At 39.0% G+C, this 24,641-nt stretch overlaps 2 protein-coding genes across 4 annotated transcripts; both read right to left on the bottom strand.

The window, feature by feature from the left end:
* Positions 1–3,728: 3,728 nt before the first annotated feature.
* loxl5a (lysyl oxidase-like 5a) lies at positions 3,729–9,507 on the bottom strand. The gene is made up of 7 exons (XM_042417171.1): positions 7,849–9,507; positions 6,858–6,966; positions 5,698–5,835; positions 4,870–5,026; positions 4,609–4,704; positions 4,318–4,433; positions 3,729–4,215 (listed from the first exon to the last, which is right to left on the bottom strand). Exons 1-7 carry the CDS (start codon positions 8,819–8,821, stop codon positions 4,209–4,211), a joined length of 1,596 nt encoding a protein of 531 aa, XP_042273105.1. The 5' UTR covers positions 8,822–9,507; the 3' UTR covers positions 3,729–4,208.
* An 8,382-nt stretch (positions 9,508–17,889) lies between these two features.
* On the bottom strand, positions 17,890–21,744 carry LOC121900393 (muscle-specific beta 1 integrin binding protein). 3 transcript variants are annotated; one of them, XM_042416692.1, is made up of 8 exons: positions 21,525–21,744; positions 20,614–20,704; positions 19,975–20,023; positions 19,537–19,711; positions 18,900–18,971; positions 18,650–18,756; positions 18,357–18,442; positions 17,890–18,171 (listed from the first exon to the last, which is right to left on the bottom strand). In XM_042416692.1, exons 1-7 carry the CDS (start codon positions 21,548–21,550, stop codon positions 18,357–18,359), a joined length of 606 nt encoding a protein of 201 aa, XP_042272626.1. In that variant the 5' UTR covers positions 21,551–21,744; the 3' UTR covers positions 17,890–18,171. The 3 variants fall into 3 exon arrangements, with proteins under 3 accessions (XP_042272626.1, XP_042272625.1, XP_042272627.1); XM_042416691.1 differs by having other exon boundaries at positions 17,890–18,174; positions 21,525–21,742; XM_042416693.1 differs by lacking the exons at positions 19,975–20,023; positions 21,525–21,744 and having other exon boundaries at positions 17,890–18,174; positions 20,614–20,699.
* Between the last annotated feature and the right edge of the window lie 2,897 nt (positions 21,745–24,641).

Below are 24,641 nucleotides of genomic sequence, written 5' to 3'. Positions count from 1 at the left end.
TCTCATGTCTGCATGTCTCCATGTATGTGTGTGTGTGTGTGTGTGTGTGTGTGTGTGTGTGTATGTTTACATGTATGTCTCTGGAGCCATAAAGCGTTTTTCTCGTGAAGTGTGACACATGAACAGATGTTTGGTATGAACGGAAACACCCCGACATTGGCTGACACCCATGTGCAAAACCCATAAAACAATACGAGCATTTAGAAACTAAATCCAGACCAAAAATAACTAGATGGTTTCACTTGAATAACCTGAACGCCCCCTTCTCCTCTTCACCATCACCTCCTCCTCCTCCTCCTCCTCCTCTGTTCGCAGCCTCATCTGGTTGGCCTCCCTTCCCATTCCCTCTTCCTGGCCCAAAAATAATACAATAACAGGATTAATAACAGCATGCATTCACTCCTACAACCTGTGGAGTATTTTGATATTTACACAGCAGCTCTGAGGGGAAAAGCACAGAGGTCGTTAAGCATACATTCTTCTATTTCAAACAGGGAAAATCTGTAATGATGAGTATATGGTCAGACTTGAGGAGTCCTTTTCCTGCCCAGGTAAACATTGTTCCCTCTTTCAGTGGGTCAGACACTTAGCCATTTAATACCATGAAGAGAGAAATATATTCAGTCATTTCCACTGTGTGTGCACACAAACAGCTTTTTCTCTTTGCTATAAACAAACAATCCCGGATAAATAAATACAGACCACATTTTCAGACAGAAAACGGAGCATTAGCACTGAGTTGGCGTCAAAAATCTTTTCACTAATGATGCATACTCATATTCCAGACACGCTAGAGAGTGTTAAAAATCAACAGTTCAGTGAGTCAGTGGTTATATATCTGTAGATTTATACACACCAGAGTAAATTTAATGCTTTTAATAGATTTGAACAGCTGCTACAGAGTTAAATTAGCTCTGTGGGTGGAAAAACAACTTTCCAATCTGTCTCCATCGACTCAAAATTCCTCTGTACCTAGCTGATCAGCACATTAGCTTTATGCAGTTGAATGATTTGTCACAGATGAGAAATGATGATTGAACTGATATTAAGAGTTCATACCTACCTGAAACAATGCTGATTTATATCAACACAGGCATAATGTTTATTACACTGTCTGAGTTGGATTAACCTCCTCATCCCCAGTGACTCTTCAGCAAGACCATAAATTAAAGTTTCCACTAATATAAAATGCATAAAGTAAAATATTTGACACAAAAAATGTCTAAAATGCAATGAAATGCTATAACCATAAAACAAACCATACAGTATCAATATTTTTATATTAACAATGGATCAAATGACGATGTGTAGATGAAAAAGGTCACTCATAGTGAGAAACCCACACACTCTCGACTGTGCAGTTCCCTTCAGCTCTACGACACATTTTAGCCTGTCTAAGCGAACTGTTTTGATTTTCCAGCCCACAAACTCTCATCAACCCCGTTTACAGACTCTGAGGAGAGCAGTGAAAAAGCTCTAAAAACCCACGGTGCACTATTTGTCCAGCAGCAAACAAACAGACAGACAAAATTAGCAACTAGCTGGTGAACACAGTGGTGCATTTCACCACTAAAGAGCAGATATTTCCCTCAGGAGGTGGTGGAGACCAAAACAGAGCTAAAAAGCAGAGTTAATATTGGACTGACATTCTCCACATGGACATAAACATGACTCCAAATGAATATTAATGTCACACTGTGCCTGCTGGATGTGTAAACAGATTTTTTTTGTTAACATAATCATTATAGTAACTTTATAAGGTGATATTATGTCAATATTGTGTTTTCAGTTTGTTCCGCTGCCCCCAAATGGCCACGAATGCAGCTTTAATATAATTGTAATATAGTTTAGGTGAAGTGGTAAAACAAGAAGATACAGAATAATTGGATTACTATGTGAGAAGATATATAAAAAATCTATTCAAAGGCACATTTAATTGGAACATCAGGAGAATAAAGGTTTAACGGGTCAGTATTGACAGTTGTGCAGGACGAGGAACAAACTGACCGCCATCATGTGTCACTGCAGTCTCGCCTGTTGGCTCTGACACTTGTTGACTGAGAGTCTCATTCAGGCCTCTGGGCACAGCCTCACAGACACTGAGCTCAAGATAAGGATGGTTTAGACGGGGTGCTGCTTATGTCAGCAGTTTGCAGTCAGGTTTTCCTGGCCATCTGCAGATCTGTGGAATTTCTCTCCTCCCTGCCATCTCCAGCGGGTGCAGCTCTGCCCATCCTGCACGCCCTGCAGGCTTAGCACGTCGGCCTGCCCTGAGCAAACAGCACCTGGAGTGGCGGAGGAGGCTCTGCCCTGACCCTCTGTCACACTCAAATTCACATCAGTGGCTCACCTCGAGGGCTCTCTGACCAAAGATGGTTTGGGCTCGACAGAAAAGCCATGTTTGGATAAGAGGATGAGTGAAATCTGGGGTTTTTTTGAAATGGGTTCAAGCCCAGTGTGATGTGGATTTATGTGGTGTATGTGTTTAAGAGAGATTTTTCCTCATCTCTGACACTTTCACATCTTTTACAGCCTCGAAACCTTTGACAATTTGTTCAACGCTCCTTCTGTCCCTAATTTGTGTGAAATAAGAGGTGTAAATCATCAACACTAAGAACCTTTCCCAGCAAACAAGCACAAACTTACACAGCAACTGAGAAACCCACAGTTCATGCTGCCTACATATCTGTAGTTAAGTGAGTCAGTTGAGCAAGTCAAGAACAGTAATAGATGCTTTAAAGTGTTTGAGAGAACAAGCTCCATGACTTCAGCTTCCACCTCCCTGCGTTTTCATCTCATAAACATCCTGAAATTGTTTCTTTGTTGTGTCGTGCATGAAAGTTGCCGATTATCTTCCACTTCATGAAGTGGAAAGACCACAAAAAAGGTTCCTGTTGAGCCACAGATCTCTCAGGTCAAATTGTTTTATTTCCACCTCGTCAACGACAAAAGTTAACTCGAATAGAAGCGTTTCTCAGTTTCATACAGAATGATGGGAGCTATCGTCTTATACAGAGTAAGAGAAAAGTAAGAAGCGAGAGTCCAAAGCCTTAAAACTTCTTACCTTTATGCTATAAATTTGACATTATAAGACTATGCGGTCGTATATTTGTGCTGGACTGGAAAGACTTCTGTTAAAAAAAGAGCAAAAAGCATGACTTGTGTTAAGAATAGTTGTGGTGATTATTTATACATTTCCACTCACCAGTCAGACAGTGTTCTTAATAAATCTGGTGACAAAGTGCAAACAGAGCGAGACATTCCTCGACACCTCACACGGAGTTATTGCCAGGTGAATAAATGTTTTCTCACTCACCTCCTGTAACACAACATGACAGACACGCACAGCAACAGGCTCCTGGTGTGAAGCCGTGTTTCTTTTGCTAAGTGGAATCCTTTCAGATATTTCTCCGAGGTGTGTTATTCCAAAAGCATTTAAGAAATTTACCACTCGGCACACTTATGGCCCTCAGCTCAGTTCATACGTATATATATAAAACAGGCAGACTGTGTGGAATGACTTCATGTTGTTAAATATTTGCTCACGTTACCACGTCATTTTTGATCACGAGGATGTTAAGAGAAAAAGCTAAGAAACAGTCTTCAATGGTTCTTTTGTTTCCAGAAATTCAAAAACTCCTTTATTAAAAAATATAATAAAAATTCAGAACATTCAAATACACTTTCACTTAAATGTAAAAGAACAGACTAAAAATTTGTGCTCGGGTAATATGTAAAAATGCATTAAATCATGCATGCAACATTACAAGAAACACATACATGAGTATCTGTTCTTTATATTTTAAAAGGCGTCATACATTGTTCACTTTGATACATATTTTGTCAAAAGTAGGTATATTTTCTCTGCCAAGGCAAAATGCAAATAAATTTCAGGGGAGAAGAGCGCCACTGTTTTCTGTGAAATAAGCACCATTTCAGTTGTGCAATCTGATTGAAGGGATTTAAAACAGCTTGTTTAAGACTTTTTTTTTTTACATTGTTATTTATGATGACAAGTTTTCCTCAAGGTTACAGCACACATACAGCCAATAGTACAGCCATGCATTGCTTAAAAATCCATTGATAACTTAAGATAACTTAACATCTAGTCCAGCCTGGCTGTAGCTACAATATATCATAAATACAAAAGGATTCATTTAGCTGCAGTTAGCAAGAAATGATTGACTTATTTATTCTCTTCGGTCAGGTCAGCTTCTGTGAAACAAAGAACAAACATCAGTGATGAGCTCTTCTTTTTGTTTCTGTTTTTAGTTTTTCAGTTTTTAAGGAGTGATACGACTAATGAGTTCGACTTACACATGGATCCTGCAGTTTCTTGCTTGTACGTAGCTTCCTGTGTATCTAATGTCGCACCGCACCTCATTATTGGAGAAATCTGACTCCTGGACAAGCTGAGAGGGGTTCACTGTCACCTGAGAAATATGGAAAAGACATGAGTCTAAATAAATAAATTGCAGCGTTGCTCACTGCTACTCAGTTCTTTTAAATTCAATTTGACTTCAGTTGTATGAAAAAGTGCTGTTGTCTCATCATTAATCAGCTGCTTATATATCTTGTCCGATTCATTAATCAGCTCTAAACTCCCACCTTGAGTATGTAGTTTCCTGGCGGTACGTCAGTGATGTCAATCCACTGACAGTCGATGTTGGCATGATACGTATCATAGCAACCAGGACCAAGCCCCTGAGGGAAAGCCAATTTTATCATCTGATGACTTAAAGAATGAATCTGTATTTAAAATGTATCCATGGCATAAATTCATTCCACATTTAACAAATCAAACAACCAAACAAACATGGAAGGACGGTTGGTTGGTTCAAAGGACATAAATAAACCAAACAGACCAACCTGTGTGTGGGCAGTGCAGGCGAAGCGCCGTCGTACCCCCGGGTCACATGATGTGTCCTCCAGACAGAAACTGGCCTTGTGTCCCTCAGCCACCTTCTGTCCAGTGGAGACGTCCAGCAGGTCATAGTTACTAAAAGCCTCCATACTGTGGTAGTGCCTGAGGACAGAGAGAAGAAAGAAATATATATATAATCATCATAAGCTCATCAGTACCAACAAAATACACAAAGCAGGGATGCTTGACAGACTCTTCAATAATAAAATATAGGATGAGTTCTTCAGAAATTATTTATCTCCTAAATATCTTTCATTATTTGCAGGTGGATTAAGGAAGGATTAAAGACAGCCATACTTATTTCACTGGAAAGGTGACGAGCAGTGACTCAATTTAAGAGACATATTCAAGTGGAATAAGCTACTACAAGCTCAGGCTCGCAATTGATAAATATGATTAAAAAAAGACACTGAAGAGTTAACGAATAAGTGAAAGACTGTCAACAAAACTGTAGTGTGAGTTAGTGTTTCTCATTGCTGTGTGTAAATGTTTGATTTCCTTGTAGATTTGTTTTCACTTTATTATTTTATTCACATTTTGACTTTGCTTTACATTTGATTTCTCTTTGTGAGGACTGACTGCTAATATGGATCCTAATAAAACAAAGAATAATAAGCAAAAGTAGACGAACACTGGACAAAACTAAATCATTAAACTACATGAATTATGATCACCTGTCTGTTGCAGTAAAACCTGGGACTCCAGGTAAGTCTACAACGCTGTACAGGGACTCTGTGGTGTGTTTATATATATGTATGTAACAGTGAACTCACTGATGACAGCTGTGCCATTCCCACTCATGTCTGGGCTTCACTGGAAGGAAGTCTGCTGTTCCTTGGTTCTTGACACGCTGTGGGAACCGCAGCAGGACTCTGTAGTCCAGATCTCTCACACTTGGATGGTATGCAGACCTGGAGGGAAGAGAAATGACAGTCAAGTTTAACTTAAGCATCTTTACTATGAGCTGACAGAGAGAAAACCTATAAAAGAGTTTATAGCTGTGACTCTCTAATATCATTATTTGTTTGTGGCATCTTTATGTCACATTATAATTAACATATTCTTCATATTTTACTGCACACTGAACCTCATCTTCTTCTCACTGACCAGGTGACATAATTTTATGATTTACTGTTGAAGTGACAGAGGTGGTTTCTGGTCTTGCCTCAGGAGGTTTTTGCATTCACCTACGGAATCCTTTGCTTTTCATTTCAAAGCTTATTTTACTTGGCAAAGTGGTTGCTCAGATCAGAGGAGAGAACCTCAAGTGGTTGCCAGGTTTGAGTCCAGCGGCTCTGTCACTCAACTGTAACTTCCAAACAGGACTCAGGCCAGCACACATCCTAATGTGGCAGCCTCAAAGGAATCCTCAACAGTTATCATTATATTTTTTTCTTTATTTACACATGTGTACCCCATTGATTTTTGTGTTTAAAGTTGTCTAGAGCAGCGGGTCTCAACCTTGGGTCCAGGGACCCCCAGGGGTCCTTGAGGGGTTTCCAGGGGGTCCGCAGAGAAATGGGGAATATTTAACTATTATTTCATTGACTAGAAGTTAGTCCAATGAGAGAATGTATAAGAATTACTATTCTGTTCATAGGTTTCACTGTTAATCTGCCAATCTACAGTCTAGACAGTTATTGAATAATTAAATCTTATCAGATGGACTAAGACTACATTTATTAAAGACTATTAAAGACGGGTCCACTGCCTGATGTGTATCAATTTGGGGTCCTTGACACCAAAAAGTTGAGAACTACTGGTCTAGAGGAGCTGCTGAGTTATAAAAATTCACTCATACCAAAGACAAAGTGCACTGTATAAGAGGAAAGATTAAATTATTTACTTACAGAAATCTTTTTCTCTGATTAATTAATCAGTCCTACTTGACTGGCAGATTTATGCAGTGTAATGATAAATAAAAAAAGTGCACCTGGACAGACAGTTCTCCTCACCCGCACAGCGGAGTGAGTACATCTGCGCTCTCTGGATGTAAGAGGCAGCCTGGATGTAGTAAGGGTCAGGAACCAGGTCTGGGAGACCTGCAGAGAAGATCAATCAACAAGGTTCATACACAAAAGGACTCAGTCATAAATGTAGGGTCATTTACTTTTGGTTAAAAGTTTTGTAAAATTTGGGTTTTAATCAGTTAAATGAGTCTTTAATCTACAGTGGAGAAGAGGTGGAAGCTTTTCAGTTCTACTCTCCACTGAAATGGGAGTATTAAACATAACAATGTGGTATAATCAACAGAAATGTATCATTGTTATCATCAGAACATGTATCTTACCTGTATCTATAGTAAGAGATCTACATCTATCTCCTGATTTGATATACAAATGTAGAAAATAATACTAAAAGATAATTAATAACAACAACCCTAATTTTACTTTAGATACATGAGTGCTTTTGATATCAAACATGTATAATATGCATCTACTTGAACAGATTATTGAATAGAGAACTTGGATACTTACACTGCCATAAATTATAGAGATAATTTCCCCACCACTGCTGACTAACTACTAATGACTTGTTCCCAGTCTATCAATCAAACATTTAATTTAAATTTTGCTCAGAGCTTCTCATAAATGAGACATTACTTTTGTCAGAGGGGAGCATTAACTCTCACTATCATTAAAAATGCATTTAAATGTGTGTTAGAAAAAAAGAGAATTAAATTTTGAACATTAAAACGGGCACAGGGCATCTAGTATGTAGCTTTACGCAGCGTTTCAACTATAAACGAGTCGTGATTGATGAGGCGTGCTGATTATTTAGATTATTCAAATGGTTTAGGGTGTTAACATTTAAGAAATATTTTTTATAACGTCCAAACTTTTTGTGTTAGGCTGACTACTTTTCATACACTTTAATTTAAGTTACACTTTAGCTCAAGTTTTAATCTCTCTTGTCTGCCGTACCATTGTGGAAGAACCTGGTGCCGTAGCCAGTCCCTGGCGGAGGGCGCGAAGGGACCCTGTTCCTGCGGTCGGGCGGGTAAACTTCATAGAAAACTGAGTTCCTGTGATGAATACTATGTGGATTCCGTGGGTCACTCGTCTCCGTCCATGTTGTATCCGGCCTTGGACGAGGAAAGTGTACTTCTACCGCGTTACTGGACAGCGCTGTGGGATTTGTCCTTGGTGTGGCTCTGGTTAATGAATTCGCTCTGTAAGGTCTGCGAGCGTCTCCCAAACTGGTTTGCTGCGGGATGGGACGTCCATTCCCCGCATCCTCGGCCATGGTGACCAATCCAGTTGTGGCAGGTGACCGGGGTGTTGAATCCCAGTTCTCTGGTCTTGTCCGGCCGCCTCCGCCGTGCGTAAAGTCCGGAGATCTTACCGGTGCCTCAGTGGTTTGTTGTGCTCCAGTGACATCTCCAGGTGTGCTCCGGCCTCCTCTTGGGATTCCGCTGCCGGAGAACTCCTGCATGGTGGGGGAAGCGGGGGCGCTGGCGACAGTATCTGCAGTGGTTGCGGTTCGCGGTGGGGACTGATTGTGTGTCCCGGGTCGTCCAGAGGGGAGCAAATACTGACCTGCTTCAGCACCAAGAGACAACGCATCCATTTGTCTGAGGTCGTTACGTTTGGAGTGAACTCCGGCTGCCTCCTCGAGGTCTCCAGATCTGGTTCTTGTGGATCTACTGAGCGCAACAGGAGGGTGAGGTCGGTTAAAATGGTTTTTTGTTGTCAATAAGAGCTGAGGGCGTCTTCTGGTCTGCGTGGGTGAGCGATATTGAGTCCCCGTGCTCAGTAAACTGTACACCTGACCGTTATTCTCCCACTGAATCCGGTGTCTCCACGGTCCCTCACGTGTCCGTAAATGTTGCTGTCCGGTACCAAAACACACCAGAACATCAAGAAGGCAAATTAATAAAAACGCAAACTTCTCCATTGCTCAAATTGTTGTTTTCTTTATCTGAAGGGTTCCAGAGAGGCTCCTGAGACCATTAACGATGAACATGTGAATTTGATCTGGGTGATGAGTTGCTGTTTTGAACACTTGACTCCGTCACGCAGTTACGCACAGCATCAAGACAGAGAGAGTTTGTGTTGAGACGTCTTCAAGTGTCTGTAATGTGAGTTTCTCGCAGAAAAAAAAAGCTTTTATCCTCCCAAGTAGAGCAAGGAGCACTACTCACTCTGTCTTGTCACAATTTAACCATTTCACCACCATTAACGGGATGGGCTTCACACCAGAAACTCAACTGACTAAAATTAAATCCTCAAGGTGAGAAATAGCGGCCTTTTCACCACTATGAGATTGTTTCAAATGTTCCTTTATGACACTCAGTGCGTCCTGACGCTTATTTAATTCAACAATCATAGTTCTAGTGGTTATACGTGATTCCTTAAAGGCATGATTACATTTACAGGCTATTCTTCAATAGAAAATACCCATAGAAGTGCACTTCAGTGTGGCCTCTGTTTTTTTACATAAACTGAAAGTGCATCATTGACCAGAAGGGAGGCACAATGAGCAGTGTTTTCTGGAAAGAAATGAGGCCACGTTAATATCAATATCTTGGCTCATACACTACAGATACAGTAGGTGGTGTCGGTAACATACAGTATAGGACCATCCTGGCCTCCATTCAACCTGCTTCATTAACACACTGAAGCAAGGTCGACTTATTCACCACATGATGGCAGTGAAGGCTTACAGAAAGTCAGAGCTATTTTTTACCAAGGACTCGTGACTTTTGCAGGTGTCACCACGTCACAGCTCGTTTTTCTATAGCTCTGAATATGAATAGAGATAAGACAAAGATGAGAAGTGACTAGAAAGTTCTGCTCAGTAATTTAGAATTAAAGATAAACTGATAAACTTCTCGCTGTAGTTAAAAATAACTTGTATTCATGATTCTCTGAAGGGTAAAACCTGTGTGAACTTGTAATTAAGATACACAATACCAGTCTTATCTCCCCAAAGATGTCTGCACGTCATGTCTTAACATAGGCTGTGTGACACTCTTCAAACCCAGGTTAAATTTATATTTATAGCCCTTTATCACTGCTGCATGTTTAAAGGCCTTCACATCCTTCATGGCTTATATGCAACACTGTCTGCTAGAAATTACATATTCATATGCGACCTAAACTCTTTTTAAACTTGTTTCCAAATGTATACGGTATGTGTAATATATGTGACATATCAGGGAGCTCTTTACATCTTATGGTAGACATATCTAACCATGCAGTTTGGGTCTAACATCAGTCTAGTTTGGGATATTTAAACTGTATGAATCCCATGTTTTGTTTATACAATTGGACTGTATGAGCTCCTGATTTAAAGGGATCCGCTTTGGATTTATAATAACGAATTATTTGATTTATTTTATTTTATTTTATTTGAGAAGACCATAAGATCAAATCCACTGAGTCTGGATTTGATCTCATTGTCTTCTCAAAATAATCTTGTTTTTGGTTTGACATGCTTGCGTTGTTTATTCCTGGTTGACATTGTGGGTGTAGGTGATGTGCTGTTGTGTGTGGCTTTGTATTTTGTGTAGTGTATCCTGTGTGTTTTTTGCTTTGTGCTGTTTGTTATTGTGCTGTTAGATGTTTTAATTGTAAGGGACAGCAGATGAAAATTAGCTTGAAGCTAAATCTGGCATAAATGGATAAATAAATACAATAACAATAACGTAGTTAATGTTGTAAAGCAGTAACATGAAGATAATGCCTGGATCTGGGTTGTTGGTTGATGTTTTTCCATCATGATATCTCCTCTACAGACTTTTCAAGGTCTTGATTGTTGAAATGTAAAGACTCTGAGTCATGTTTGGTGGTGAGACATGACAGTTGTTTATTTATTACTCATAATCTTACTGGGTGACAGGTCAGTAAAGGCACCACTGACATGACTGTTGTATCAGGATGAAAATATTGATCTTTTAGGACAGACAGAGTGACGGAGGGCAGAAACATGCTGAAAGCAAAATAAAATACTTCCATTGAGGTCTATTAATTTTCCAAAACTTGTATTGTCTTATTGTATTTTGATCAAATCTGCAAACTTTTTTTTGCAGATCTCATTCTTGTATCCCACAGCAAACAGCAACTGTCAGGCATTTGTGGTAGATTTCCATGAAGTTGTCTCCACCTTCACTTTCACTGTTTGCACACATAATAAAGACGCTGCAGATTGTCTTACAGTGAGTGCGAAGGAAAAACCTTTCACCCTCTTTTGCTCCACTCATCCTCTGCAACAGCATTTGTGTCTGTAAGGACGTGCAGGCAGACTGGTGGTCAGGAGCATGGTGCCAGTCCCGAGGGCATAGTGACGAATACGGCCAGCACAATGAGGATTAGAGGAGGTCAGAGTGTATTAAACCTCTCATATCTGCTCCTGCAGCAACACCACAAGAACCTCTCGCTAAATATATCCACACACCGTGGCAGGCACTCAGAGCCTTTCAGCAATCTGTGTGAGTATAAATCCATGAGTGAGTGTGAGAAACAGGAGTAGGGAAGTGCGTGTGTGTGTGTGTGTGTGTGTGTGTGTGTGTGTGTGTTTGATCACGGGGTCCAGGCAGGCCAGGTCTAGTTGGCTCAGACAAGCTTTAACTGGATGACTGTCATTCCTTCAGTATGTCTGCTGGTCTCTCAGTGTAAGCACTTAAGGTTTCTCAGTCGGTGCCACACCTCCGTCTCCTAACTTGTTGACACACATGATTTAAACCACCACCTCCTCTGGCTCTAACGTCACACATGCGGGACCTGATACCATCAATGAACACTGGCTTTAGTTTCCTTAAAAACCGCTTTGGAGGTTAAAGAGGCAGAACTATTTTACTGGAGGTCTGTTTGTGAAAAATTACCAGATGAGATGTAATAAAAATACATCGAGTCAGTTTACATGTGCACGAATATTCTGGTTTTGAGTCTTATCCTGGTTTGGATCATATGAAGGATGTGGCGTTTACATGGAACATGAGAAAGTTGGTTATTCATATTCCTGAAACCTGAATACATAACAGCTTCCACAGCTTTCTCTTTATTTCAGTGTGTTGACTGTCATTACATCATTTCCCATCATATTACTTGTTTTACTGACTAACTACGATGAACCTTGAGTTGATGATGCACCTACAAATATGGCAGAAAATGACCAGAAACCTGGATGAAGTGTTTACATGCTGCAGTATCCTGGTTTCTATCAGACTAGTCCAGCTTGCATATCCAGGTTTCTCAAAGCCAAAATAAAAAAAAAATCCAAATCCAGGTTTCTGAAACCAAGAAAAAGTGTTTACATGTGTAACATGAAACCATGATGCTCCAAAATACTGGATCATAACCTGGATAGTAATGTGCATGAAAACACACTGACTCACGTACTGTACTTTAAGGATAGGCTCACAACTGTTCAAGTCTGTCTTAAAACAACAGTCAGGTCAGCTCATATGAACAGTGAAAGAGGTTTTCCTTGCTGTTATCATTCCTCCTGTTCATACCAGATATTAAAAGATCATTCAAATGCGCTTTCAATGTAAGTGATCGGGAACAAAATCCACAGTGTGTCCACACAGTCACAAAACGCATATAAACGTTTTTCTGAAGCTTATATGAGGCTTCAGCAGTCTGAGTTAGTCATATCAAGTGGATATCTGCCACATTTTTAGTCTTTTTAGCATCAGTGTTTTCCTGCTGAGCTGTGGTGGAAGTATAGTAACAAAAAGAGGGACTTTGGCACTAAAAAGACTGTAAGATAGTTGAAAAGATATCTTCTGTTGTATCAGGTTGTCAAGTGTTGATCTTGTTGGACAGACAGAGTCTCAGAGGGCAGAGACATGCTGAAAACAGAATGAAATACTTCCATTGAAGTCTATTCATTTTCCAAAACTTGTTTTGCCTTATTTTATGTTCCTCAAATCTGCAACCCTTTTTGCAGATCTCATTCCTGTCCACCAGATGCTCCTGGACTTTCTTGCCTTATTCCCACACCTACCTGCTCACCTGTTGCCACTCCCCAGTTATCTTCACCTGCTGCTCATTACCTCATAAGTCCCAGAAGCTTAAATATTGGTCCATTTGCCACCAGATCACCAATGTTGCTTTGTTGTATACTTGCGTTCCAGCCTCCTGTTCCTGCCTTTACCTCCAAGTGGTTCTGACCTGCCCGCTTTGCCCTCTGGACACGTTTGCCTGTTTGGACTACCTTTTCATTGCTGACCTGTTAACCTGTTTTTTCAGCATTCACTTATTAAAGCCTCTTTCATTCAACCTGTCCTGCACTGGTGTCTGCATTTGGATCCTCCTCCTGTTTGCTTTGTTACCTCGTACCAACAATGGTGACAATATTTCATGAACGGGTCATAAGTTTGGTATGTAAACTCTTAATCCCCAGTGGTGACATTCCACCTCTGGTTCTGAATGTGAACATGTGGATGATAAACTAAAGTTTAAATGTGACAACAGTGAGTGACAGTTTTTCCATGCAGGTAATAAACCTCAGTGTCCCATGACGCAAGTTTAGAATCCAATTGTGAATCCAATTCAAATGTCACTTACTCATTTATCCAAATTTAAAACTTCAATATAAAGTCAACTAAAAGACTGAAGGTAAATTTTTTGACCTTTTAAACAGCTTGACAAAAATCCAATTTACCTTTTTGTTTCTGCAGCTTTCAACCACATCAAACTCCAACAACCACGTCTCCATTTGCTGAGGAAGGCCATGAGATGTGGTGGAAAGCAATTTGTACATTGTGCTGTGACATTTCATCCAAACCATTATGTAATGTTTCAGAGCAACGTTGATTGACCTCATGCACATGTTAAATTATTGTAACCATGTGAAGAAGCCATTCATCACAGTCCTCTATTCCAAAAAGGCATTTAAGAGATAAAAGTAAGGATGGTTTGATTCCTGACATGCACACAAACTAACACAATAATGTACTGTATGTGCATACATACATCATTAAAAAGAGAAAGCAGTCTACATGCTCAGCGTAACCTTGATAGTTCATCTCTCCATGACGTGTATTTAGCCTCAACATGCTGCAGTTACACTCTGCTCTTGGGCAGAATTGTGTGTGTGTGTACCTGATATATAACTGACGTCAGAAAGGCCCCACTGGTGACGGACATGTTTCAGTCACATGGTTCACCTGAGCTGTGGAGTAATGAGGTCAGGTTTGTCCAGGAAAATGTCTAGACTGGATTTGTTTTCACCGTAAGGCAGCTCAAGGGTAACGTGGCCACTGTTTTTGTGGTGAAATGTGCATTAGTTGACATGTGCATCTGTTGTTGTAAACATTTTGATGATATGTTTGTAGAAAGTGCTTTGAAACAGAAATCTTATCATCTTTTCTCTTGTTTGTCTTCGGTGAACAGATCCACCTGAGTGCATGCCTCCACAGCCGACACACACTGATGTCATTTTTAGCACTGGGAGTCCAGGCCAGTGTGGTTTCATCCACATCCACCTGTTAGAGCGTCACAACAATCACCTTGTCACTTCACTTCCACAAGACACACACATGATAGATTACGTACACTTGCAGCTGATGTCATTGAGGAGCTGAAAGACCGGTTGTTACTGTAATAGGTGTTAATGAAACATGGGTTTAATGGGGTTTATCAGAAACCTTTATGAATGTGAGGCTGAGGAAGATTAGCTCTCCACATAGAGGAAAATGTGCTCATACTTTTAATAGTTTATGACACACAATAACAACACAATGTAGTTTAGTAATAAAATGAACAGTATTTGTCTTATGAAGACATATTTTACATTTTTACAATGTTTTACTATCTACTAACTGAATCTGTTTATACATTAATAAATATCTGCCACCTATATTAGTGTTATGAAATGTTTAATTGTTTATATACTGCTTATAAATGCTGAATTAGGGGACTTAAAGTGTTACCATCAGATGCTCTTCCAGCATTTAAAACACTGACGGGTTCCTGAAGTTAAATGTTGCCGTTTGATCATTTCTAACTTTATTATTCCTCAACTGGGACTCAAAATGACCCAAATAACTTCTGCCGGCTCACTGAGCAGTCACATACCTGAGAGGAAAACCCCAACACACATGAAAGCCGACTAATGAAAGAACTGTTGGTTTTCAATCCACTTTTGAAATGTGGTTCCCTAAAATACATGCACCTACCTGACCTTGGTCTTTATTTAGCAGTGGTATGATAAGCTGAAGTTCACACTGACTGCTCTGCTACTACTATATTCCCTCTCAGGGGGGAAACGAGAAATTATTGTGGCCTATTTTTACATGTGGAAACATAGGTGATATCAGCACGTGACGTGGGGCCTCATGCGCCTTAAATCCAGCGCTAATGGCCTAAATCTCATGGTTAGTCTGTGACCTACTCAGGCATCTACTTGTGGCGAGGCAGGTCAGTTATTTCAGAGCTAATATTGAAAAACCCCAGGGACAGATATGGATGTTCGACAGAGCCTTTCCTGCTCCGACAATATGTGGATGTAGTTCATATGGATTGTTTTATATCCTCTGTAGTGGTGGAAGAAGAATCCTTTATTTAAGTAAAAGTAACAATACAGCAATATAAAAATACTCCATTACAGGTAAAAGTCCTGCATGAAAACTACTTAAGTAAAAGTACACAAGTATTAACAGTAAAATGTACTTAAAGTATTAAAGTTAAAGTACTCATTTTTATTATATATGACATTAGATTATTAATACTGAAGCATCAATGTGTAAGCAGCATGTTACTGTTGTAGCTGCTGGAGGAGGAGCTAGTTTGGGCTACTTTATATAAAGTTAGCTAGTTTAGGCCAGTGGTTCCCAACCTAGGGGTTGGGTCCCTCCAAAGGGTCATCAGATAAATCTGAGGGGTCGTGAGGTGATTAATGGAAGAGGAAAGAAGAAAAAACAAAGTTCTGATACACAAAACTGTTTTCAGTTTTTGGACTTTTTCTCTAATCTTTGATATTTGGTTGAAATGAAACAATGTGAGAAGTTTAGAGGGAAAAATCTATTTTGTGGAGCTCATAGACATCTGTGGCCGTATTCACAAACAGGAGAGCTCCTGACTTAGCCTAAACATTTCTAACAAGGAGTCCTCGTTAAGGGGTGATTTAGGAAAATTATCAGAGCAACTCTGAGCAACTTTTACCTTGGTGAGGAGGTGTTGTTGACCCTGTTGCTACGTATGATTCATTCTTTTAAAAGGTGTGATTGGTTGATCCAAAAAAAAAGGAAAAGAAAAATGAAAGGCACTCTTAGTGATAATGGGCATAGAATGGACAGTGAAATCGATAGACCTTATCATAGAATTTAGTCCCTATTAAAACATGGTGTAATTATAAATACTATTGTATGTAATGAACAAACTTTAAAAGTAGCTTATGAAATGTTTGAAAACACAGGCCTGCTTGTGCAGTAGCCTGTTCACATGCTGATAGTTGTTATTTATTTTCTTATGTTTATTTACCATATTGGTCATTATAGTACTTCTATCTATTTGATATTAACAGGTGGAAATGGCTCAGCTTTCATCAGTTTCTGTGATTGCTGGTCAGTTTATAAGTAGCAGTGTTGGTTGGCATGTAAATCTTTTTTTCCAGCTGCCAAATATCTTCGTGTTGTGATCACTTTCATCTCTGGCGTTATAGTTATTGGGTCATTGGATGCGACATGTGAGCGTATCTCTATTGAGATCGACCACAAACATTATCCCTGAATGATTTAATCTGCAGTGTTTAATGAACTGTCATTCAGCGTTTGGGGAATGTTTCTCCCTCCTCTTTGTCTTTCCGCCATTTTCTCCTAAGAGTTTTTCATCATAGGAGCTCTCTTAAGGGCTAAGATGCTTTGTGAATAAATGTTATCTTTACCAGGATCTAGTCTTCACTGTAATTCTAAGGACTCTCTAAGAATTTCATTACTAGGAGCAACTCTTTGTACCAGGAAGCTTTATGAACGTAAGCCCGACTACAGCTTTTTGTAAAATGTCAAAAGCCAAAAAGGCTGGAAACACTGGTTTCATCTTTTACAATATTTTGTATTTTATAAGTTTGTTATATTATCCATTGTGTCAAATCCTCATCTGAAGGTGTATCTGAGTAACTAAAGATGTCAGATAAATGTAGTGGAGTAGAAAGTACAATATTTCCCTCTGAAATGTAGTGAAGTGGAAGTAAAAAAATAAAAAAATAAAGCAGCATAAAATTAAAATACTATCAATCAGAATTGTACTCTGGTACAGTATTTGAGTAAATGTACTAAGTTACTTTCCACCAATGACTCTGTGTCCAGACAATGACATTAAAACTATTAAATTTAACACCAGTTAAATCAAGTTTAGCATGTCCAGTTGAAACTGAGCTACATGAAATCCAGAATGGCCCAGTTTCTTCATCTATAGTCCAAAAACAGGCTCTGGTCTCCCTCTGCACAAGTTACCAATCTTTTTGGTTTGAGCCACTTTAAAGCCAATCAATGTCTACTCACGACCTCCAAGGTCACTTACAGTAACCAGAGTGATGTTAGCCTCTAAAATGGTCTCTACTTAAGTTTTTAGAGGCCAGATGAGTAAAAACTAGAAGGAAAATCATGTTTTTCCTTTTCCATTTTCTTAATTATCTTGCAACCACTTAGATTTTTGATAATCCTCGACATAAATTCTAATTAATGTAGTTGACACATTACAGCTTTAATTATCCAAAAGAATTGTTAATTTAAATCGGTCTCAAAGCTATTTGTCTGTTTAGATAACAAATATTTTGTCTGTCAAATAAAATGAATTCAACAGCTGCAGTGAGTTCAAACCCAACTATGGTGGCTTATGTTGGTTTTACACCACTGCATACAGTAACAGTTAAGGTTATCAGTATTTAAGATTATAAAACCAACATGTTTTTGGTACTACTAATCTGTGAGCTAATAATGTAGCTCAGTATAACAAAGATCACAAAATCCAACACTCACATTATGTAATCTGCAAAAAACACAAAGATGCTTGATGTTCTGTGTCTCAAACAGCAACTAATGTATTTATTTGTAGAAGTAAACGATTGGTAGACAAAAAGTCAAGCACAAGTCATAACTGTAACATAGTAAATCAGTTCTACGATCACTTTTAGGCCAAAACAAAAATATTGATCATCTGAAGATGATAAAAAGACAATTATAAGTTAATGTTGCTTTGTTCTATTTACAAAAAAAAGAATAAAATTACAAAAACGTCATAAAAAAAGAATCCTCGGGACTATTTACAAAATCTGTACAGGGATGAAGAGGAGTCTTCCTGCTGCAAAAAACAGAAGAATATAATGTTAGACAGTGTTGTGCACATAATTTCATACACAAAGAAATATCTACTTTTTTTATTAAGTACATGACTTTTCATCTCTCCAACAACAAAACACAAAAAGGAAGTGAGTAATCATGCTAGAATAACAGATGTTTCAGAGAGTTTTCTTTCCATCTCACCTATAAACGATTGAGCAGACTGTTCTGAATGTCCTCATACACCTTGTTGTAGATCTGCTCTTTGGATTTCAAACCATCCAGGTACTCTGCAACACACAAAAAGTTGATGAGTTGATCAGATGTATAAAAAAAAAAAAAAAAAAAAAAAAAAAAAAAAAAGGTCAACATTTCCCCAGAACAGATTACACTGAATTTCCCAAATAAATATGATATAATAGTGAACTTAGACCCTGATCTGACAAATCTGCACCTACATAAAACCAACTGGATAAAGCATCTCAGCTGTAACATACCGATATGCAAGCCGCTGTTCTCCATCTCTCTTCTGTGCTTAAGGTACATCGGCCAAACGTGGCCGTCAAACAGGCCGGGAGGGTCTGGTACAGTGTATTGTCTTGTACTGAAAATTATAAAAACAAAGTTTGAGAATTTGCACTTGCCATAACAGAAAAATGGGAAAAACTATGACACCAAAGGTGAGTCTGAGAACGTATACGGAAAAAGAAAACAAACAAAATAACTGCACTGTTTGTGTCCACTCACCTTCTCCTTCTCTTGCACTCCTCGTAGGGAATCGAGATGTAATAGGACTTGTCAAAAACTTCCAGCAGGTCCCTAGAGGAGAGATGAAAAAAGGGGTGGACAAGGTCGACACTGATGTTTTGTCTTCAGCTACACCAAAAACACAGAAGTACAGTCATGCAAGTCCTCTTATCTACATCTCTGCAGTGTGCTTGACATTCATCTCCAGCACACAAAGTACTCATCTGCCAGCTGTAAGGACAACTAAGACAGCCTCTTTCTGCTGAAACCCTTATCTCTGACTGCAGGACCCTCCCAAATCTGCCTGCAGGAGTCCATGTGTATGTACCAATGGTAAGCGTGAAATGATCATGTGACACTTGAATAACACCGCCCATCCAATGTTTGTTGTCATGAATTTCTAAGAATTTACAAGAAACAAAATGGCTGTTCCCCTTCACGTGGTGACTGGAGGTTCAGTGTTATTAAAGGGATTATATAAGGCTTACTTATTCTATTTGGATCCAGTTTTAATAAAAAGCACCACATGATCTTCCACAAAATAAGTAAATGTCCAAACACAGTTCAAATAAACTGGAAAGCAAACCAATAAGAGCAGTTTCTTCAGACTGGCACCCTATGAATCAAGATAACTTACGAGTAATTGTAGAGCAGGAAGCCCTCGACGATCAGGATGTGGATCTGCTCATCAGAGTTTGCCACGTCGGGGGTAGAAGACAGAGGGACACCGTGTGAACGGGCGAACTTGACTGGGTTCTCCATCCAGCCTTTTATCGTGTTGGTCATGGCCTCCATATCCAGAGCTGTGATCACTGTAGAGCAAGATTGGCAGAAAGGAAGGTGATAGAAATAGAAAATTAGAATGGACACAAACCAAGAATGTAAAAAAAAAGGGAAAATGAATGTTGGATTTTCCAGATTACTGGAAGTTATTATAAGTTTAATGTTAATAAAATGGTGTGTGTGTTGAAAGGCTATGATATGTAATTTTGGATGGGGTGTATTACATTGAAGGGTCGGGTATGTGTATCAGGTAAACAATGAGTCAATATGGCAGTCTCCAGTGAAGTCTTACCATCCCATTGTCTAAAGCCGTCCTCCCCGACTTCTATCTGATCGGGTTTCTGAAATAACAGTCACCAATAAAACATTGCTGCAACCGTACAGCGATCTGAACACTTGCAGATCCCACTCACATGCCAGAGTGAAACACACAGAAGAAAAGAGGAAAACATGCACCACGAAGGAAAAGCACGAAAATAACCCGAGTGACAGACAAAAGTAGAGTGCTTGAGTTGTTAAACATTAGATAATGTAAAAGCTCTAATGGAGAAGAAGGAGAAAATGGATGTCTGGCCATATTAGAAAACTTGATTGTTTTAGAAAGACTGTTTGAATCAAAGTGCATTAGACAGCTATATCAGGGATCTGTATATAAGGACAATTGCTAAAAGGTATTCAAGGGATGCGGGGGTGGAAAAATACTGAAGCGGTAAGAGGAGATAAGCAGATAAAGGAACTACTGCATAGACATCAAGGACATTTCCATATCTACTGCGGAGAACAAAGTGAGGGGGCGGGAAGTAAACTTACTCATGGCAATAACCACAACTGTGCTTACATGCAATGCTCATGCAGTGTTCATTTAAGGAAAAAAGGAGGAAAACGACAATCAAAAATAAACCTGATTCACTTTCAACTTGCTAAAGCTCACCTTGAAAAAGTCATCTTGGTGCACAACACAGCAGTTGGGCAACGTCTTGATCAACTTATTTGTCAGGGTGGTTTTCCCACCATTAGTGACTCTGTAAACAAAAGGGCAAAAAATGACACAATGGACATCACTAATATGTTTGCCAGCTAAGAATATGGTTTAAAACTAAGTTATTTTGATTTGAAAGAAATCAGATGTGCAAATTTTAAACCAGCAGTTATGTGGCGCCCTTTGTTTATATTTTATATTTAGTAAGTTTATTTCATACACATGACATGACAAAAAATGTTACATATGGCTAAAACTCTGCAAAATGTAATAAAATATGGTGTAATTTAAAGCTGCACCGTTTTAGTATAACACATGGCGCCTAATAAAACAAATTGTTATGTTCATAAATCAGCTAAAATAAACAATAATTATGTCATTGCCTCATTTTAAAAATTATACACAAGTAGTTTAATAAGTTTGAACTGTTTTTAGTTTGTGTCAACACTGATGTTAACTCTCCCTCCACTTTTCTGAATCAGTCTGGCGGTGAATTTTCAAATGTCCCGCCACACCGGACATGGCTTTAAACCGGTTTAGCAGTCCGGCTCTAACGTTACCGCTTTCTGGCGGGTTGCTGATAAAACATGTGGTCAGAAGGACGTTAACTATCAACCAGAAGCTAGTTATTAAGACAAAAACTAATAACTTTATCTAAACGCTTGTTTGACTGACGACACATCCACAAACAACAACATAACAGTTACACGAGGGATTGTTTGGGTCTCATATTAACTATGTAACTCCACTCAACTTTCTGTTAATTTCACCAACTCAACGCTTCGTTATTTTAGATATAAAGAGATTTAATATATGCATTAAAAGCTAGCAAAGAACGAGCTGTTTGATTTAAAACAACTTACCCGCCAATTCCTATAATGTATTTCATCCTTTCGTCTGTTCTCGGCAGTTCTACTGAACGTCAGCTGAAGAAATACTCAAGAGTACTTTTTTATCGAAGGCGAGATTAAAAATCCAACGAATAAAACGCTTCAAAAAGTATTAAATTTAAAGTTTTTCTCAGCCGTTGTTTCTTTCTTTAGGTCTCCATTGACTGTGAGTGCGAGGCACTGCAGTTTATATTCAACGGGCAACGTGTTACGTCACTGCACACGCAGGCATGGGGCGTGACACGCTCGTGCTCTTCTCCACGCGCTCCTACGTACCTCTTCACAGCAGCCAATCAGTTGCAGCAGAGCTCTGGACACCAGCCAATCACAGCCGGCGAATCTTCACACATTTACATATCACAACGACGGATGATCAGCAGCAGCAGCACAGAGGAAAACTACCATTGATGGAGCCTCACGTATATTAAAATAACAGCTGCATCCTGTTATGAAATGATGTTCACCTGTAAACTGACTCTTTGACATTATTATTAGATACAAGAAAACTACAGAAGTCACGCCAACACATATGACAAGAGGAAAAAAACATTAAATAGATATAAATATAAAGTGGCTCAAGCCAAGAAGTTTGGTATCCACTCGTGTGGAGAGGTTACCAGAGCCTGTATCTGGACTATAGATGAAGAAACTGGGTCATTCTGGATTTTATGTTGCTTAGTTCCAACTAGACATGCTAAACTTAATCTAACTGGTGTTAAAGTTTATAGTTTTAATGTCATTTCTGGATACTGGGTCAGTGGTGGAAAGTAATAGTAGTAAAGTACATTTACGCAAATATTGTACTGAACTACAATTTTGAGGTACTTGTGCTTTACTTGAGTATTTCCATTTTATGCTGCTTTATACGTCCAGTTCACTGCATTTCAGAGGGAAACATTGCACTTTTTACTCCATTTCACGGCTTTAGTTACTTTTCAGATGAAGATTTGACACAATAGATAATATAATAAGCTTTTAAAATACAACACATTGTTAAAGATGTAACCAGTGGTTTCCAACCTTTTGGGCTTTTGACGTTTTACAAAAAGCAGTGTGTAGTCGGGTTGCATTTCAGATGTCTATGAGTTGTTGACAGCTCCACCAAATAGTGATTTTTCCCTCTAAACTTCTCACATGGTTTTGCCTCAAAAAATGTTCAAGTGATCCAATATTTCACCAAAAATCAAAGATTAGAGAAAAAGTCCAAAAACTGAGAACAGATTTGTGTATCAGAACTTTGTTTTTTCTTCTTTTCTCTCTCATTAATCATCTCATGAGATTTATCTTGTGACCCTTCGGAGGGACCCGACCCCTTGGTTGGGAACTACTGGACTAAACTAGCAAACTGTATATAAAGTAGTTCAAACTAGCTCCTCCTCCAGCAGCTACAACAGTAACATGCTGCTCTAACACTGATGCTTCAGTATTAATAATATAATGATGTCACATATAATAATATATCAGTCAGAAGGATCAAACCACTACTTTGTACATTTTACTGCTAATACGTATGTACTTTTATATTGCTGTATTGGTGCTTTTACTTAAATAAAGGATCTGAATTCTTCTTCCACCACTACAGAGGATATAAAACAATCCATATGAACTACATCTGCATATTGTCGGAGCAGGAAAGGCTCTGTCGAACATCCATATCTGTCCCTGGGGTTTTTCAACATTAGCTCTGAAATAACTGATCTGCATCGCTTCAAGTAGATGCCTGAGTAGGTCACAGACTAACCATGAGATTAAGGCCAGGCTTGGTGAAAAGGCAGCATAAATGCAACAGGTATTAAAACTGTAGAAGAATTCAAAATTATGGTTTTAAAATATATCATTTTTACATAAAGAAAGAATGGAGAATATAGGGAATGATGAATATAGTGTGCAATATATATATATATATATATGTACTATATGTGTGTGTGTGTGTGTGTGTGTGTGTGTGTGTAAAAAAAAATGAAAAGATGTGATGAGTAAAGGCAACAGTGGTGCCAGTGGTAATTTGAGCACTGGGGGCTGTGACCCACAAACTGGGAGAGTGGCTCCAGCAGATTCCAGGTACAACATCTGAGGTCTCTGTCCAGAAGAGCGTAGTCCTAGGAACAGCTAAGATACTGCGCAGAACCCTCAAACTCCCAGGCCTCTGGTAGAGGACCCGAGCTTGAGGAAGACATCCCCCCCCCCCACCCCCCACCCCCCCATGGGAGGGGGTTGAGAGGGAGATTTTTATATATATATATATATATATAGTGCTGTAGTAGTGCAAGAGGAACACAGAGCATATAAAGAATACAAAAGATCTAACAGCCAGCAGTAATAAATAATCACAAAGGTCTTAATACTCCAGCAAATCATTGAAAAGCTTAACTGCAGCAACAAATCAGTTAGAGGAAAAATATCTTAACTGTAATTACCAGACTGGCGATAAGCATTTCTGGAATATAATAGTTAAAATTAATTTACAAAATAAGTAAAACAATGAGCGTACATCCTTTTTGTTTAAATGGTAAGGGTTTTTTTGAGGAGCACAGACCATATTTAATGCAAATATTTTATATTTCCCTCTGATATGTAGTAGAGGCAGAATAGAGGACACATAAAATGGAATACAATGGCAGCAATGTTGACTTTAACAAGGTTACATTTAGGTCATCCCTAAACAACAGTCAGGACTCCTTTATACATATATGCTCATAAGCATATGATTTACCGGTGTAACATATACTCACATCATGCTGTAGATTGTCTTTCATGTGTTTGGCTTGTCAGGAGTGTGAGAGCTCTGTGACATCAGCTTAACTGGTACAGATGTCATATGTCACGTGTGAGTCAGAACGATGCTTGATGTTTTATTACTTTCCAAAAATGTTCCAGCTGAAGCAATATCTGAAGTGAACAATGCTTTAATTTTGCTTTATATACTGCAAATCAGTCACACCTTGTAAGTTTTCATAGACTCTCTTTCCCTGATGGCGTGTGTGACGAACATGTTTCTATTTGTGTGTCTGTGTGCAAGGTGAATCCTGTCACAGCTGTCGGGGGTCAGGAGTCGACAGTCAGGGTCTCTCTTTCAGTAAGAGAGAAGGG

Source organism: Thunnus maccoyii, chromosome 7 (assembly GCF_910596095.1).
Source record: "Thunnus maccoyii chromosome 7, fThuMac1.1, whole genome shotgun sequence".
Lineage (NCBI taxonomy): Eukaryota > Metazoa > Chordata > Actinopteri > Scombriformes > Scombridae > Thunnus > Thunnus maccoyii.
The sequence above is the reverse complement of the archived record's forward strand: the minus strand, read 5'-3'. Positions and strand labels throughout refer to the sequence as shown.